Source organism: Equus caballus, chromosome 3 (assembly GCF_041296265.1).
Source record: "Equus caballus isolate H_3958 breed thoroughbred chromosome 3, TB-T2T, whole genome shotgun sequence".
NCBI lineage: Eukaryota > Metazoa > Chordata > Mammalia > Perissodactyla > Equidae > Equus > Equus caballus.
The window spans coordinates 55,041,736-55,058,080 of NC_091686.1; the positions used below are offsets into that span (position 1 = coordinate 55,041,736).

At 38.8% G+C, this 16,345-nt stretch overlaps 1 protein-coding gene across 19 annotated transcripts in view; it reads left to right on the plus strand.

Moving 5' to 3' along the window:
- Positions 1–16,345, plus strand: part of FAM13A (family with sequence similarity 13 member A) — a 316,899-nt gene that overhangs the window by 213,431 nt on the left and 87,123 nt on the right. For 2 of the 19 annotated variants that reach the window (XM_005608626.4, XM_070263422.1), the window contains exon 1: positions 8,023–8,399. The exons of 14 other annotated variants lie outside the window; for them this stretch is intronic. In XM_005608626.4, the coding sequence (XP_005608683.1) occupies positions 8,371–8,399 (29 nt within the window). In that variant the 5' untranslated portion in view covers positions 8,023–8,370. Of the gene's footprint in view, positions 1–8,002; positions 8,400–11,844; positions 11,901–16,345 lie in introns of those variants that run through there. 3 more of the 19 variants (XM_070263420.1, XM_005608625.4, XM_070263421.1) reach the window with 3 other exon arrangements.

The following is a 16,345-nucleotide window of genomic DNA, read 5'->3' on the forward strand; positions in this document are numbered from 1 at the left end:
CTGTTTCATGTACAGTAATTTGAAGTCTAGGATGATATTATGTCCAGAGGTACACATATTTATTTAAAAATATTTCACTAGATTGTTTCCAACCTCATCAAATTGGATTGATTTATGTTTTAGAGTTGTCTTCCTGAAGTAATATTTTGGAAAGTTATTGTAAAATTATAATTCATTTTTCAATGCATTTTCTTTATTTAAATAACGAATTAATTGCATTGCCTATTTGGAGGGACCATTGGTTTTAATAGTTTCATCTATTAATTTATTTATAAGTTCAGTCTATTTCCAAATTTGTGTGAAATTTATTTTTCCAACTTAGATGTCTCCTCACTAAAATTCAATGAGGAAAAAGTTTTTTGTTTTCATTATGAATTCTAATAATGCTCTACATGTGAATAGCACTACAAAGAGAAGATATACACGATTATTTAGTGCAAGGGGTTCAATTCTCTGAGATGCTGAATTTAAAAGGGTTTTTTTTTTAAAAAAATCAGATCATTTCAAATGTACTAGAGATGCTGACACCTTAAAGCACCACTGCTGTGATGATGTTTTTTTTTCTAATGTGACCGATGTAACAAATAATCGCTACTTCCTCTTATTTTCCTTTTAAATATATTTCCACTTAGTTATTTACTGGGTTGGTTTAAAACGAAGCATGCACTTTGTGTTAAAGTAAATTAGTTTGACCAGCCAGAGTATTGACATCAAGAGCTCATGCTCAGTGTTTCATGTCTCAGAAATGTGAAGAGTTTATGTTTTACGGATACAGAACCAGCTCTGATTACCAATCAGTTACCGTATCACACGAAACAGTTTTGATGCTTCTCTCTGGAGGCCCCACTGAAGCCTGCTTCTCCCCTCCAGGAAATATCGTTTAACAGGGTGAAAGGTCACTGGGGCAATCTAAGGCAGCTAATCTCAGGTGTGGCAGCAGCTGTTGTGTGGGACACGACTTATTTTATGAGAACAGAAACACTATTATCTGCACTCCCAAGGGAGATTTGGAGAAAGTCATGCCCAGGGAGTCCCATTCCAGGAGGATGTGCTCCAGCACTTATTTATTGGCAGGGATCACTAACTGAGATTCCATCTGGCAAAAAAGTGGATTTTTCCCTGTCCGAGAAAGTTGGGGAACAATTATGTAAGTTGTCTCAAAGAATTTATTTTTAACAAGTTTTTATGGAAAAATCGCGGTCCCTCAGTTGTTATAAGAAGTTCACTTTTTTTTAAAGAAAAAATAGAGACAGCTTGTGTATGAATTTCTATATAATTGTGTATTCATGTACCATATATTATAATTACTTGTCTTTTGATTTGAAATCATTCTTCAGTCTTTCTGGTGAATGTCTTATTTTCTATACTGGAAATATTGGAACTAGTTAGTGAAATCAAAGCCGTCAGTGGGGTGAGGAAGGGAACCCTGAGTAGCGCATCTCCAGCTGTCGTGGCGTTTGAAGTCCGCCTCTGTGTCAGCAGTGCTCTCTCTGCAGTCCACCGGCAGCTCTGCAGGACTGTAGAATCTGAATCAATGAACCCTGTGAGCCATTTGAGAGTCCCGCAAGACTAGTCAGATAAATTTTCATGAAATAAGCTCATACACAGTTTTAAAAATGAGATCCATCGTTAGAATTAAAGAAGTGTGTCTGAAAAAACAATTATATAATTTCTATCCCCATGGAATTTTTTTCAGCAATCTTCTAACATAGACTAGGTAACTCTAATAAATAAATGAGGAAATATTTTTAATTGTGTTGATTTTATTAGTTTATTTTTTATTTTGGCCTTAAGTAAAGAAAGCATATTTATTTCTGCTGTTAGTGAAGAAAATAGTTTACCCAACTAGAAATTCTTTATTCCTATTAGCATGAGCCTGTTTTGAATGTCACTGCTTTGATTTCTAAAATAAATCTATTTAAGGTCTTATAATTATTCTTCAAGTTAAGACATACTGTAGAGTTGGGGGGTTTTTACATTAAAACAACTGATAGCCCACCTGTCATTTCCATATATTAGTTTCTTAATAAAAGGAATACAATTAAGAATACAATTTAAAACTTGATTCTCCATCTTTTTTCCTTCTCAGCTTCCCCTTTCCCTCAACTCCCCACCCCAACCTCTTCCTCCACTGCAACTACAACTGGCTTCTACAACTAGGTATACACACCCATACACACACACACACAATGTTGGCTTAGAGTAGCAGAAGAGATTTGTTCTGATCCAGTGTATGTCTTTGGTTCAAACAGCCTTTATAAGACTGTATAGACTTTATTTACTATATCTATTAACTTATCTAAATATAAGAAAGACCAAAAGAAACGATTCTTTATTTCCTGTAGCCAATTGATAACATGTATTATCAATGGGTAAGTGTAATATTTATCATCTTTAAGAGCTTTTGTATGGGGGTAACGCTATGGCATTCAGATGCTGGCTTCATGTCATCCCTTTACTAGCTGAGTGCTCAGGTTAATTAGCTTCATTTCCGCATCTGTTACAATGAGCACAGCATAGATGCTCAGTAAATGCTAGTTACCTTATACACACCACCACTCCAGTTCCTTCTGTCTCTTTTTTTTCTTTTTTCACTTCGTCGTCGTTGATGATGGTGTGTCCTCTGACAAGCCCTGGACTTCACTCGTGGTCTAACACAGATTGCCGGAGAACAAGTTTAATCAGGATCCTGTACAGCAACACTAGAATATCTAAATTAAATCTACCCTAAAAATGTTGACTTCATGAATATGAAAATCTCCTATCAGATTTACTCATTACCATTAATAACTACTCTGTGACCATCTTGTAGAAGACATTGCTCCTTTGTGCATTTTACAGATTGATAAAAATTTGAGGAAGAAACCTTGCCCAAGAAGCACCTTCTTACTTTGTAAGAAAGGAATTATTTTAATAAATCATTTTTTATTAATAAATCAATCTGATTTTAAAACAACATGTGAAAACAAATTAATGTGGCCAAGGAGTGTTCTTGGTTCTCTGGTTGTTTCAAATTAATGTTGAAATTAAAACAAATGAAGCCACATCATTTTTGGAGCAATTGTTGCTCTTGATAGCACAGGGGCAAACGCACGTACTGCCAAACACTTGGAATCATCGAAAGAGTTATGTAAGGAAATTAGAAGTCTGCAAGCCAGCTGAAGTGTAGAAAAGGAAATAGATAACCTAGGAGAAATTAGATGGTGTAAAACGCTTAAAAGAGGTCAAAAGTTTTAAATAGAATGTTACTTTTTACATCTCTGTGATGGCACATAAGTGTATAACCTTAATAGTTGCTTTCTTTAGTCAGTTATTGGCTATCATTATCCTTCATTTGAACGTATCCGAGGCATCTACTTTATCTTAAGTATGGGCGTACAATGGGAAATGTTAAGAAGTAAATAGAAATACTGCTTGATAAATTCAAATCTAATCAAAGAAGCTATGCTTCAGTGTCTGGAAGTGATTGATTTATCAACTCATTCAACACTTACTGAGTGTCTGCTCTGTATAGTGGCTGCAGGAAAGATACTGTTCTTGTCCTGGAGAATTTACATTCCTGTAGGGAGATGATGTATAGGTTCAGATAATAGTAAAACTGTGTGGGGGAAAAAAAGATAAATATTGTAAGATATGCAAAGGGCTATATAAGTTAAAAGGGGCAAAAGATTTTTTTCCAACTCGCCTAATCCTGATGTATGTGTAGAATTTTGCCAGGAGGGAAATGGAATGGGAAAATATTCCAGACAGGAAACAGCTTGAACAAATGTTTGGGGTAGAAAAGTTCAGAGCAGATTTGAAAATAGTGTCCAGAAATGTCTGGATTAGCTTCCTTAGGAGATATAAGCAGCTGAACTGGAGGGTAAATTGGGGTTAATCAGTGGAGAGTCTTGATGATCATATGACAAAAAGTGGGGTTCCTTTAAGTAGCAGTTGGGAGCTATTGAAATTTTTGAGCAGAGGATTGAGTGACCAGGTCACAATCACAGTGGGAAACTCACTCTAAAAGTGAAATGTATGCTTTGGAGACAGGGTGAAAGGAGGCAGAACGATCATCTTGAACGTTGTATAATACGGCAGATGACCAAGGCCGAGTGATTAAAGAGACGTGACAGGAAAATCAACAGAGCTGATTAGGGAGAGCAGAGGGAGGAGTAAAGATGATTCATGCTTTGATTCATGAAGAGAAGGATAACATCATTAACAAGAGGGGCCAGGAGGAGGAGAAATTTGGGAACCAGATAACATTAGGCTTTGGAAGTGTTGATTAGGGTGATAATATTAATAATTATTGAGCACTTATTATTTGCCAAACACTATTCTGCATGTTTTACATGCATGATCTCGTTTATTCCTCAGAGGAACTTCAGAGCTCTTCCACAGCCTGCCCAAGCTGACGCTGCCTGTCTGTGGTAGAGTCAGGATCCGGTCCCCAGGAGTGCAATTCCAGAGAGGAACTTATTGAGCTCTAACAGAATGCCTGTACTGAGTGGTGTTGGAGTGGAAGGCGAGGACAGGGTAAGAGAGGAGGAAAGACAGATGAAATGAAAGGAGGGCGGAGTGATCAGAGACATTTGGGGAATTCCCAGGAAAGATCACAGAGGGCCAAAGACTTTCAGAAAACTGAAAGTGAGTGTTTCTGAGAAGTCAAGAGTAGGAAGGGATCTAAGAAAAGGCATTTAGATTTAGTGGCCAAAAGAGCATCGATGGCCTTAAAAACAGTTTCAGAAAAGTGGTAAAGTCTAAAGTCTGTTGGCACAGGGTGGAGGAGTAATTCGTGAGGAAATGGGAGCAGCAGAGGTAGGCTTTGGGGGGAAGTCTGTCAGTAGAAAGGAGAGGCCAGAGGGTGGGAATGCTGACGAAAACTTCTTAAGGCTGGGGGACACTTACTTGGTCGGGTGCCTATTGGAAGGGGACAGATTTAAGATATAGGAGAGATCAGGCTTCTTCCAGAAGGAGAAAACGATGAGATCCAACACGAGGGGTTTGAGTCCTACAGGTGAGGACCTTTTCTCCTAGACTAGGAAGAAGTCAAAAAGAATGAGGCAAGATGTGTGTGTTGTGTGTGTTTTGGGGGGGAGGGTGTACTTAAACCCTTAAGTGTAGCAAAGAAGACCAAACTCACTCGCTTGATGATCTTGACTTTCTCAGCAAATTTAGGAGGCAAGGTACTGAGTGACTGAGAGAGGTTCAGACTCATGGCCCTGGAGGAGATTTGTAACAGTTTCTGTGGGAATGCAGTGAAAAATCAGTTAAAGAGAACTAAAAAGGTTGCCACACAGTATTGAGGTTCATGCCGAGGTTAAATAGCGTGAATTTTTAGTATAACTAGTTGCCAGGGTTATGTGACTTTCTTCTGCAATGTTTAGCAGTCTGGCAGTAGAGAACCCAGCTGGCACGATTTATAAAGGGTGAAGAAGTGGAGGATGCTAGTGAATCCGTTTTAGAAATAACCAAATGCTGAGGAGAGCCAGGAATGTGCCTTTTTTAAGCTGCATGCCAGTTGGTTTGGGTGCAGGTTGTCCTCTGCAGACATGGAAAAGCGGCCAGAGCTGCTTAGAGAGCTAAGGAAAAGGAGAAGGAACAGGAGAGGCGGAAGTAAGGCAGTTAAGAAGGATGCACATTAAGGGGCTCAGGGCAGAGGAAATGCAGTCAGGCCATCAGAGTTTGAGAAGTTAGAACTGGCAGAGTTCGAGGAATGAGCTCCTGCTACCTGACTGTGAGGATATTAGAAATAATAAAGGTGTTTAAGTGGTCAAGGACTCTGGCAGTGGGTGTGGTAGAAAGGAAGAGCCACAGTCCAGGTATGAATTCATAAATGATCATCAAATAATGCCCAGAAAATAGGCCAAAAAAGAAAAAAAGGGAGGAATTGTTATCAATAAATAATAGAGACTTGAAAAGGCAAGTAATTACTGAGGTATAGTGTTAGGTGATTTTCAAAAATAACCATTGACATCTCATTAGTAATATGGCATGTTAGAAGAAGGTTGATAGGAAGACAATTTATCAGGAACTATATATAGAATCAGATGTTAAAATGTGAATTCTTCTGGAGCCGGCCCCGTGGCCAAGTGGTTAAGTTCACGCACTCTGCTTCCGTGGCCCCAAGTTTCACCAGTTCCGATCCCAGGCACAGACATGGCACCACTCATCAAGCCATGTGTCCCACATAGCACAACCAGAAGGACCTATGGCTAGAATATACAACTATGTATTGGGGAGCTTTGCAGAGAAGAAGAAGGGGGAAAAAAGAAGATTGGCAACAGATGTTAGCTCAGGTGCCAATCTTTGGGAAAAAAAATTTGAATGGTTCTGTTCATCAGTATTTTACCTCTAGTATGCATTGAATGTAAATTGTAGTTCGATTTAGCATATTTTTGTAATGCTGGGTCCCTTATTGAACTCATATGTCTATTTTAGCCATCAGTATTGATGTGTTCATAAAATTCAGAAAAGACAAACTATTATTTCTATTTGAATTTTAACTATTTCCAAAAATATTTATATCTTATGAAATATTTTAAAAACTCATGTAGAATAGAGTAAGCAGGGTGATATGTAGCAGAGTTCTGGAGCAGACTTGAGAAGTTGTGATTCCAGTTTCTGTTCTGCCACTAACCTTCTCTTTGAATTTGAACAAATTACTTAATTTTCTAGTACCGAGTTCACGCATCAATAAAATAGATGTTATGATATACAGTAGTGATTCTCTAACTCAGTTAATTAAAGTTTTAAGCAAGGTGCAAAGGCATTTTGAAAAATAAAAAACTTAAGCAAATATACAGAGCTAAGTTATTGTTACTGGAGAATCAAATTAGAATTTCCAAATCTAGAATCAAGAAAAGAATATATTGACAATTTCAATTTAGTTAAGTTCTGGACTTAAGTCAACTTCCTTTGTTTTAAAAGCCTGATTTGAGTTAATAATGTCCAAACATAAGCTTCGGGATGACTAATCCATTTTCATGAATATGATAGAGATTTAAGTCAGAAAGTGACATGTTTTTATTAGCAGGTATAGCAAAGGAAAGTAGACACTTAAAATAGGACTTGTGTTCTAAATTCAGAAATATCAGTGGTCTGTAAAAAAGAAAAGAAAAGAAAAATGCGGCAGAACAACAGGGGAGGAGGAACCTTTTTTGGCCCTCTAAGCCCCCACCCTTTCTGAACCGCATGGTCCCTGGCTCTCTACCCTTTCATCTGCCACAAGCGATGCTCTGCGCTTTGTTGTAACCCTTTCAACTCTCATGATGTGGAAGAACTTATTAAAATGTATTTCCCCTATTCTTGCATGTATGAAATCTATGGATTAGCAGTTATGTTCCTAAAAATAACGCTTTAGTATTCCATACTGAAAAAGAAACTGTAGGGAAAAGCTGGAACATTAACAGGCATTTGGCAGACCTTTTGGAAAAACTGATTTGGTGTTACCTGTAATAAATAAATAGACAAATAACCACCAAAAAATGCTGTTGATGTTCTTAGAGGAAAATGACTATGTAAATAAACACATTAGATTTTATAAGGATAAAATGCAGAAATAATAAGTTGAAGTAATTTCCATGGGAGTAGACACTTTGATCCCTTGAGAACTTGGGCAGTCTTAGAACACATATTCTCCCCAGAAGTGGGAGCTACGTGCCTTGGGTGGTGTCACCAGTGACTGGTAACCACCGCAGTGTACACAAACATCATCAGGAAATGCGGGTAGGGCAAGGGTCTAGAAGCATGCCTTCCTTCTAGAAAAGTATCGCGGCTTCCAATCTACTGGTTGGTTTGCGTTTGAAAGGAAGAACCGGGACGGAATTTAGCTCTTGCCTTCGGTCACAGAAACCTTCGGTTTCAGAGGCAATGTCTTTCCTTGAGATGGATTTCCTTGTTGGCAGTCTCTGTAAGGTGGAGAAGTAGGAGACTCTTCGCTCTTGCTGCACTTATTGGTTGTTTTCCCCAGACTGACAAGCTTGTCTGTGGAACTGCTAAGAGGAAAGTTTCGAGTTACGAGAATTAGGCAAGCCCACTGAGGAGCAGGAGGACTGGAGGAGGAGCGGCAGCTCCTTTAAGCACTGTGGCAGCTGCTCCTCTGATTGGCTGGATGATTCAGCTGCTTCCCTGGAACAAAAGGTCAAAGTGGACTGCAGTGTAAATGTAGAGAGGCAGCCGATAAAATAGCATTGCTGGAAGAAGTTTGGAGGCTGCGAGCAGCAGCTCACGGGCTGACTGCAGAGCAAGCTGCTTCTCCAGCTGTGAGGTGCAGCCTCACGCCCCGAGCCCTGCTCAGCCACTGTAAGAAGACGCTCACTGTACAGACGACCAAACTTGGCGTGGAAGAGACAGTGGTGAGGGTCCCTGGCAAATTTATACGCAAGAATGGCTTGTGAAATCATGCCGCTGCAAAGGTAGTATTCCTTCTTATTTGTTTTATTCTGTTCTGTATTTTCTGAGTAGTATTAAACCACATAACTTTGCCAGGACTTGTCATCTTTTAGTAATATGTTGCCAACTGTGTAGAGCCCATTGTACATACTGTTCTTCCCTAAGACTAGAAAATTTTAGTATTATACTGCTGCTTTTACTGACATTTATGCCCAATTTCTTTTTCACTTGATTGTTGTGTTATTGCCTTCCCTGAATGAAAATAAACATAAGAAAATATCTTTGAGGAAAAACAGAAACTGAAGAATATATTGAGCAGGTTTCTAATAAAACTGAATCAGCTTCTTACCAAGGTTGCGAAGCTGTGGTAAGCTCTAAGCCTGTTTTAAAGGATACTGATAAGGCTCAAGACTTTTTTTAATGCATCTTAGGATCCCTCCCTTCTGGAGTTTAGATCGAGGCAAGGATTTTCTATCAACCAGTTCATTATAATACATGGACATAAATGTTAAGGATAATATTTGCCCGTGAATAATTCTAGATAGGTTTATTACACAAATGACAGTTTTTAAAAAAGTGCTCTGTAAGAATGATTGAGCACAAGGCTCTGTTTGGCTCGGTTAGTGATTGTAACATGGCTTGTGGAGGGTAGGGTGGAGAACTTACAGCAGAGCAGAGGAAGGTGAAGTGGAACAAAGGGGCTCATGAAGGAGAACACTGCTGGGGAAAGAATACGTGAATGATGTGTCCCGGAATGCTAAAGCTGGAAGTCACCTCCGCGGTGATGGACACCAGCCCTCCGGTTTCACAACAGCAAAACTGAGGCCTGGAGGAAGTCTCAGACGTGCCCACGGTCACATTTTATGATTTTTTAACTGACTTTGCCAATCATATTATCGTATTGGAACTTCAGCTGCTTTGCATGTATTGGCATTCAATTCCACAGAAATGCTTCCTTTAAGAAAACGATGGGGGGTTTTATTAGTGGAAATGATTTTAAAAATCAAAGAGTAAATATAGTTTATAAGATTGAAAAAAATCTAACAAAATGAATTTTATCTTTAAACATCAGGCCACCAATGTTTTGCTGAATGTCTGTGTTTTAACCATGAGAATAAAGTAAACAAAAATTTGGTGTTTGTTTGCAAAATGTTCCTACGGATGTATACTGTGAGATAGACCAGTGTTGCTTTTCTTTTGCTGTAAAGACAAGTGCACTGGAATGGGAGCTTGATGGGGGTGTCCCAATAATTCCTTTCCTAAAAATTAATAACCCACGGGGCAGACAGTGGTTTATGGACAGATCTGAAATTTTTCTATATTAACTCGGTGGAAAGGTCCACACGCTTGAAGCTTGCAAGAGACTTAAACTAATGTACAATTTTTGGAGTCTTGATTTGGTTTCCAATGTTAAAGTAGGGGACTTGTTTTTCTTAAAATGACGTCCATTCTTAAGGGTCTTAAGTAAGTCGTATTCTAGATAAGAATATTGGATATTACTGAATTATTGTTTCTTTTTAAAGAAAATAGATCTTTATACTGCTAAAACATTGCTTAGGGAGTTAAGCTGATGGGAGCTGAAATAAACTCAGCAGTTTCCTCCACAATTATTTTGCACTGTTATTGCTTATCAGTAAACCTATGTAAGAGGAATAATTTGAATTTGCGTTCAAGAATGCTGATCAGTGCTTTCACTGTTTCCCCAGCTCTGAGAATTTAATTTGATTGATTACCCTGCAGTGTTCACTTCCAGCCCGTGCCTGCCTTTGATTATAAACCTCCTGAAGGCAAGGACCAGGATTGTGTGGTTCTCTTTGTTAAGGATCTCTTGTGAATTTAATCACTTGTGCAGAAAGCTTTCTTGTTCCTATATATAATTGCTTCTTCTACTCCCAGTTCAGTGTCTTTGGCTAAGGATTTCTGGGACTCTGGTAATGACAACAGTTGCCGGCCGCCCCCACTGTTGCCCTGCCCTGAAGCAGGAAGGTTGCAGAACCTTGCGGTATGCGTGCCACACTGGCAGACGGGATGAGGGCTTCCCTCCATTCCGTTTAAGGGGCTGGAAATGGAATTAAAAGTGAATGAGTAAAATAGCTTTAAAAACCAGTTAAAGAAATTCATGCCATTTGTATTGAGTAGAGAGGCCAATGCTTCTCATACTTTGGGTACATGAGAATTGCCTGGGGAACTTATTTGTAAAATCAGCTTCTTCCTCCTGCCCTCCTTCCCTAGACTTATTGAATCTGAATCTGGCTGTGACAGGGAAAGTGTCTACATTTTAACAAGCTTCCTAAAAGCAAATCTGATACAAACGACCCACACAGAGAAGCAGTGATCTAAACTCTAGTTAATGATTATAGCTTGTCTGAAACCATTGACAGCAAGTAGAAATAAGAATCTAACACTATACTACTCAGCATCCCCAAATAGCATATTTAGTATCATGACCTTATGTGAGGTCTTTTTTCCATAATTGGTGCTTTCATTTACTCCATGGTCAGCGTTACCTATTAAAACAGAGCATACTTACAATGTTGCTTAGTATTTTCTCCATGACTGAACACTCACTACTCTGTACTGCCAGTGATACTAGGGGAATTAAGACACAAACTCTGCTTCGGAAAGGTCCCATGCTAGTGAGGGTACAGACACATTACCAGATAATTACAATACCTGTATGGACGGTGTGATTAGCATAATAATAGAGATGTGCCCACATGGATAATAGTACCCAGATTTTATTTAACCTCATATAAGCATGTGATCTTATTGGAGGGTATGTTTGTACCCTAATGTCTACTTAGTTTATGATTTCCATGAGGGACTTTGTAGCCTTTCTTAGAAAAATGTGAAAATATGTAGAAGATAAATTTGTTCCTGCTAATCTGTAACTAAGATAAGAGTAACAAATGAGGTTGAAAGCTAAGAATGAAATAAAATACTTTGGTTCCCTTTAATGAATTTTTCTATCTTTTTATTACTTAATGTAATTTGCAGACTTTCCAGGATGGAGTTGACTATTTAGAAACTCATGATCTTTAGAAAAACCTGCAGAGGCTAAATGTTTAAAATGTGACCTTCTGTAAAGTGAAGAACTCAGGTCTTACAGTTCACTTCAAATGGCTTAAAGATAGGATCTTAGTACATATCTGTTCAGATGGTTAAATTGTCCCAATTATTTTTAAAAACACTAAAATATTTACATGTATTTCTTAATGATGAAACTCAACATACTGTATAGCATTGTATGGGGTACACTTGCTATCTGAAAATGTTCCCCAAAAAATGAGATAATGTCAGAAAGAAGTGGAGAAACTATATTAAGAATTGAAGTAAAAGTTTTCTTTTCTCAGGTGATGTAATTTGCCTTGTGTCACTAATGAGATAGTATGTTTTTTCAGATTCCAGGGTTTACTTATGCCTCAGTCTCTCTGCATGATTCATATTCCATTGCATTTTTTTCCTTAGGTATTTGGATCTGTAGGTAAGGATCTCTATCTTATGTACAGAAAGACTTCAATAGGGTGAGAAAGTCTTTACTTTGCATCTATGTCTATGACAAAACTCTTAACTTTCACAGCAGTAATTTGATTTGCTAGATTAACTTTCCAATAGCCACTAACTCAATTTATAGGCACAAAGAATAATGATTGAGCATAAAGTTAACAACACTAATGATTAATTTAGATTCCTTTGATTTTAATGTGTTGGTATCTGCTTTCATGTGTTAGCATCCTATTCTTTCCTTGGCTTATTTACCAAAATGGGGGACTGAGATCAAAAATGTCTGTGTAATTCTCTTTTTCATTGCTTCATCGAGCAAATCATGATATTAAATATGTTACTGTACATTTATTTTGTGATGGTGAAATACATTGTAATTCGATATTGCAATGGCTCTTTTAAGAAGAATTATAGCAACAGGGTTAATTAACGTGTATTAGTGATCCCGCATGGGAAAATTTCACTGAAACTTCTTATCAGCAGAATTCATCTGGTCTTTCTAACTATTGGTCTTTAGAATATCCTTTTGCAAACAAGTAAACATTGCTCATATGGGGATCATGTGGGAGTTAACCAGGGAACAACCCAGGTAATTAGTGATGGTCATGCTCGTGCATCCCCTGTGTGGTGTTAGAGAGCCCTCTACTGCTTGTGGTGGTGACACCTTCAGTTAATTTATCCATTAACTTATATTATTCCCAGCTTGTCGGCACTTTGATAGCACTCCCTACACTCTCCCCTCCTCTTCCACAAACACAGTCTAAGGGAGAATTAAAAGCTGCCTCACTTCAAATCTGGGTTAACCCTTAAGGGCTGTGTGTCTCAACTTAGACTTTGTCACCACTGTGGTGTGTATTTGGTGGTAACGAGAAGTCATTGAGAACAAATACTGTGGGCTCTACTCTTACATGATAGTTGCGGTACCTCTGGAGTCTAGATATTTGCTAATCACTCCCAATAAAGAGGACAGTATGAAGTAAGGAGAGGATATTTTTAAATTTGACAGAGATCACCTAGTCTAAACCATTGAAAATGCAGACGTGTTAGGTATTCAGCACACAATGGTGGGGAAAGCCATGGAAAGGTAGTAAATTTGTCATCAGAAAACATATCCAGACACTGACAACTAGCTAGCCATATGAATTTGGTCATTTTCCTCATCTATAAAATGGGACGATACCACCTGACATACTTACTTACAGGGGGAGTTTTGGAGTTAAAGAATATGATAGTTCTTTGTTGATGGTAAAACTACTCAGATGGAAAGGGTGCATGCTGCTTTTCTTTTGGTTTTGTCATCCTTGTACTTACAGGGCCTTTCAGTTCCTTGAATGCCAGAGTGCTTAACACAGTTAAGGAGATGCTCTATGGTTGCCTTGCCTTTCATTGGATGAATACTGGAAAGTGACCTAAAGAATGATTTGTGGGAAGTGCCATTGAAAATACCATAGAGTCAAATTTCTTTAAACTCTCAAAACTTTTTACCGTATTTTTTTCCCTGATACTTATATATTTAGGTGATGATCAGAATGAATTGCCAAAGAAATAACTTGTACTATACAAAACCTTTTAAAAGCACTATTTATTCTTCCCTTAAGAAGAACTGGAAATAACTTCTTTTGGAACAGCTTTATTGAAATTTAATTCTCATACTGTGCAATTCATCTGCTTAAAGTGTACACTCCACTGATTTTAGTATATTCACAAGGTTGTGCAACTATCACTGTAATCAATTTTAGAATATTTTCAACACCCAAAAAGAAACCCTGTACTCATTAGCAATCAACCCCTAATGCAGACTGAGCGTTTGTGTCCCCCTGAAATTCCTCTGTTGAAGCCCTCATCCCCAGTGTGATGGTATTTGGAGGTGGGACCTTTGGGAGGTAATTAGGTTTAGATGAGGTCATGGAGGTGGAGCTGCCATGATAGGATTGGTGCCCTTATAAGGAGTTGAAGGGACCAGAGAGTGCTCTCCCCACTCCCCCTCGCCCCCTGCTCCCCGCCTTGTGGGGACACAGCAACCCAGGAAGAGCTCTCACCAGAACCTGACCGTGCTGGCACCCTGATCTCAGACCTACAGTCTTTAGAACTGTGAGAAATAAACCTTTCTATTGTTTAAAGCACCCAGTCTCTGGTATCTTGTTATAGCAGCTCAGACTGACTACGCCACCGTCAACCCCCATCCCAGCTCTAGGTGACCACCAGTCTACTTTCTGTCTCTATAGATTTGCCTCTTCTGGCCACTGCATTATATCCTTGGCCAGATCATCACAAAACCAGGTGTGGAAATTGACTGTCGTTCTTGCATAAGAAAGACATGTTAATGGCAAATAGTGGGGACAGGGTCGGTAAAAACAAAACAATAGGAACCCCTAGAAGTTAATTAAAGTACCTAAGTAAGGAAATAAAAATCCTGGGCAGGGTGAGAGCGGAGAGACACAGGATACATTTTAGAAAACTTTTAAGGTTTGGGGTCAGGAAACATGGTATGCTCTCGTCAAATATAAGAAAAAAATCGGAAAACTTGAACTTCATAGAGATAAAACCAAGGAGTGAACTGCCTCACTCAGATCATAATGAATGGAACTAAAATGCTAGAAGTTAAGAAGGGTTTAGAAAAAGCTTAAAATGATATATCAGTATTTTGCTCTCAGCAAAATGATGATGGAAAGCAATGTTAATTTCACTGTCTGGGTTAAAATAGCTCCTGAAACTAAAATTAGGAACCAGAAGCCAGCCAGAGTAGACCACTGATATACTGTGTTGTATTTCTATAAGTGACTCTCCTTCACTTTCAACCCCTTGACTTTGCACCAAAAACTCCAGCACCTGCCGTCTCTCGGTCATCTCGTGCGCCAGCCTGGCACGAGCACCCCACAGTGTCTCCTCCTGCGTTCTCGCACATTCTCTTGTCTTTGTTGAAGAGTTCTTCTCCTGTTCATTATATCCCACCAATGCCTATGGGACCCTCAAAATTCACCCCCCTCAGCTAACCTCCACTAACCTGCCAGACTGTGTGTGCTTCTGAATGTCAGGTTTGGGGCTCTGGCTTCAAAGACCTAGATTTGAATCTCAGCTCTCCCTGGATCTGTGGCCTTCAACCCATTAATTTATCTTTCTAAGACTCGCTTTTTTTTTAATCTGAAAATCTGGTTAGTAATACCTCCCTCCAAGGGCATCTTTGAGGATTGAATGAGAAAATGTATAGGAAGCTCTTAGTCCAAAGCCTGGCTTATTGGACGAGCCCTCCATATATGGTGGCTGTGTATCTCTTTTTCGTCATAGTTATCAAATTTCAAGTTTCTCTTTCTCCCTGGCCTATGATTTCTGTGAGGTTGGGACCATACCTCATTAGCCTGGATATGTCCAGCACCTGTCGTAGGCTCTGATGAGTAGTAGATACTCAAAAACTGCCAAGAGAGCGTTTGCACATGATTGCAGAAGCTCACGAAGCCCAAGCGTAGTGAGACATGGAGCCTTCAGACGCTCGCCAGGTGCTTGTCATCCTCAAAACCAGTGTAAAATGGTGGCGACGTGGAGACAGGTCCTTAACTTCTCTGTGCAGAGCCCTCCTCTGGCAGAGGGAGGGTTTGTTGGGGGAAGATGACGGGGTAAATTGCATTGCTTTCTGCACGTTTTTGTCTCCTTCAAGAAACCCACATTCAGAGTTAACAGTTTGGGAAATTATGTATCTGTTAGTTAAAAACTATATTGAGACCTTTAAAAATATTATTAAAAAGACAATTATTGCAAGAAATTAGGAAAAATTACTTCCTTCTTTCCTTCTGTAGGTATCCCCATATTCTTTTGGTTTTGTTTCAGTAACTAAAGACTGGAAAATATTTTAACTTGTTTATTAATGTTCTAAAAATATTTTCTCATCAACTGATATCAACCCCCCCCAAAGAAAGTTACGGTATTTTGCATTCTGAATTACTGCCTCCTTAAGGCAATCATTATATGTCTATGATAATGATAAACATCACTCTTCTGAACAAGAATCTCAGACGAAAATGAAAGCTTCCAGCTGCCCTGAAAATAGTTTTGTGACTAAACCGAAAACTTCTTTAAACCCCAAACAACCTTTGGGTTTGCAGGGAGGTGAAGTAATTTTCTCTTCCTGCTCTCCAGCCAGAACAAACAGATAGTGTGTGGCAAGGCTGTATTCAAACCCCCACTGCCTGAACATATCCTTTTCTGAGTTCCCTGTTCAGCACAGAAAGTACAGTGTTTACATTGCTGGCATAAGGGCAGAACTCCCACCTCTAATTGTGCCATAGGAGAAAGGAAATTATTCAATTAAGAATGGGGGAAAACCATGGCACAGTTGCAATTTCAAGTCTTGAATAAAAGGGAACAAGATAAAGTAGTCAGCATACAGATATCTGAGAATGCTTCTAGCTGGCAAAATTAATTTTACGAACAGTGGATGTTTTCAAAATATTTAATCAAACAGTAGTGTTAG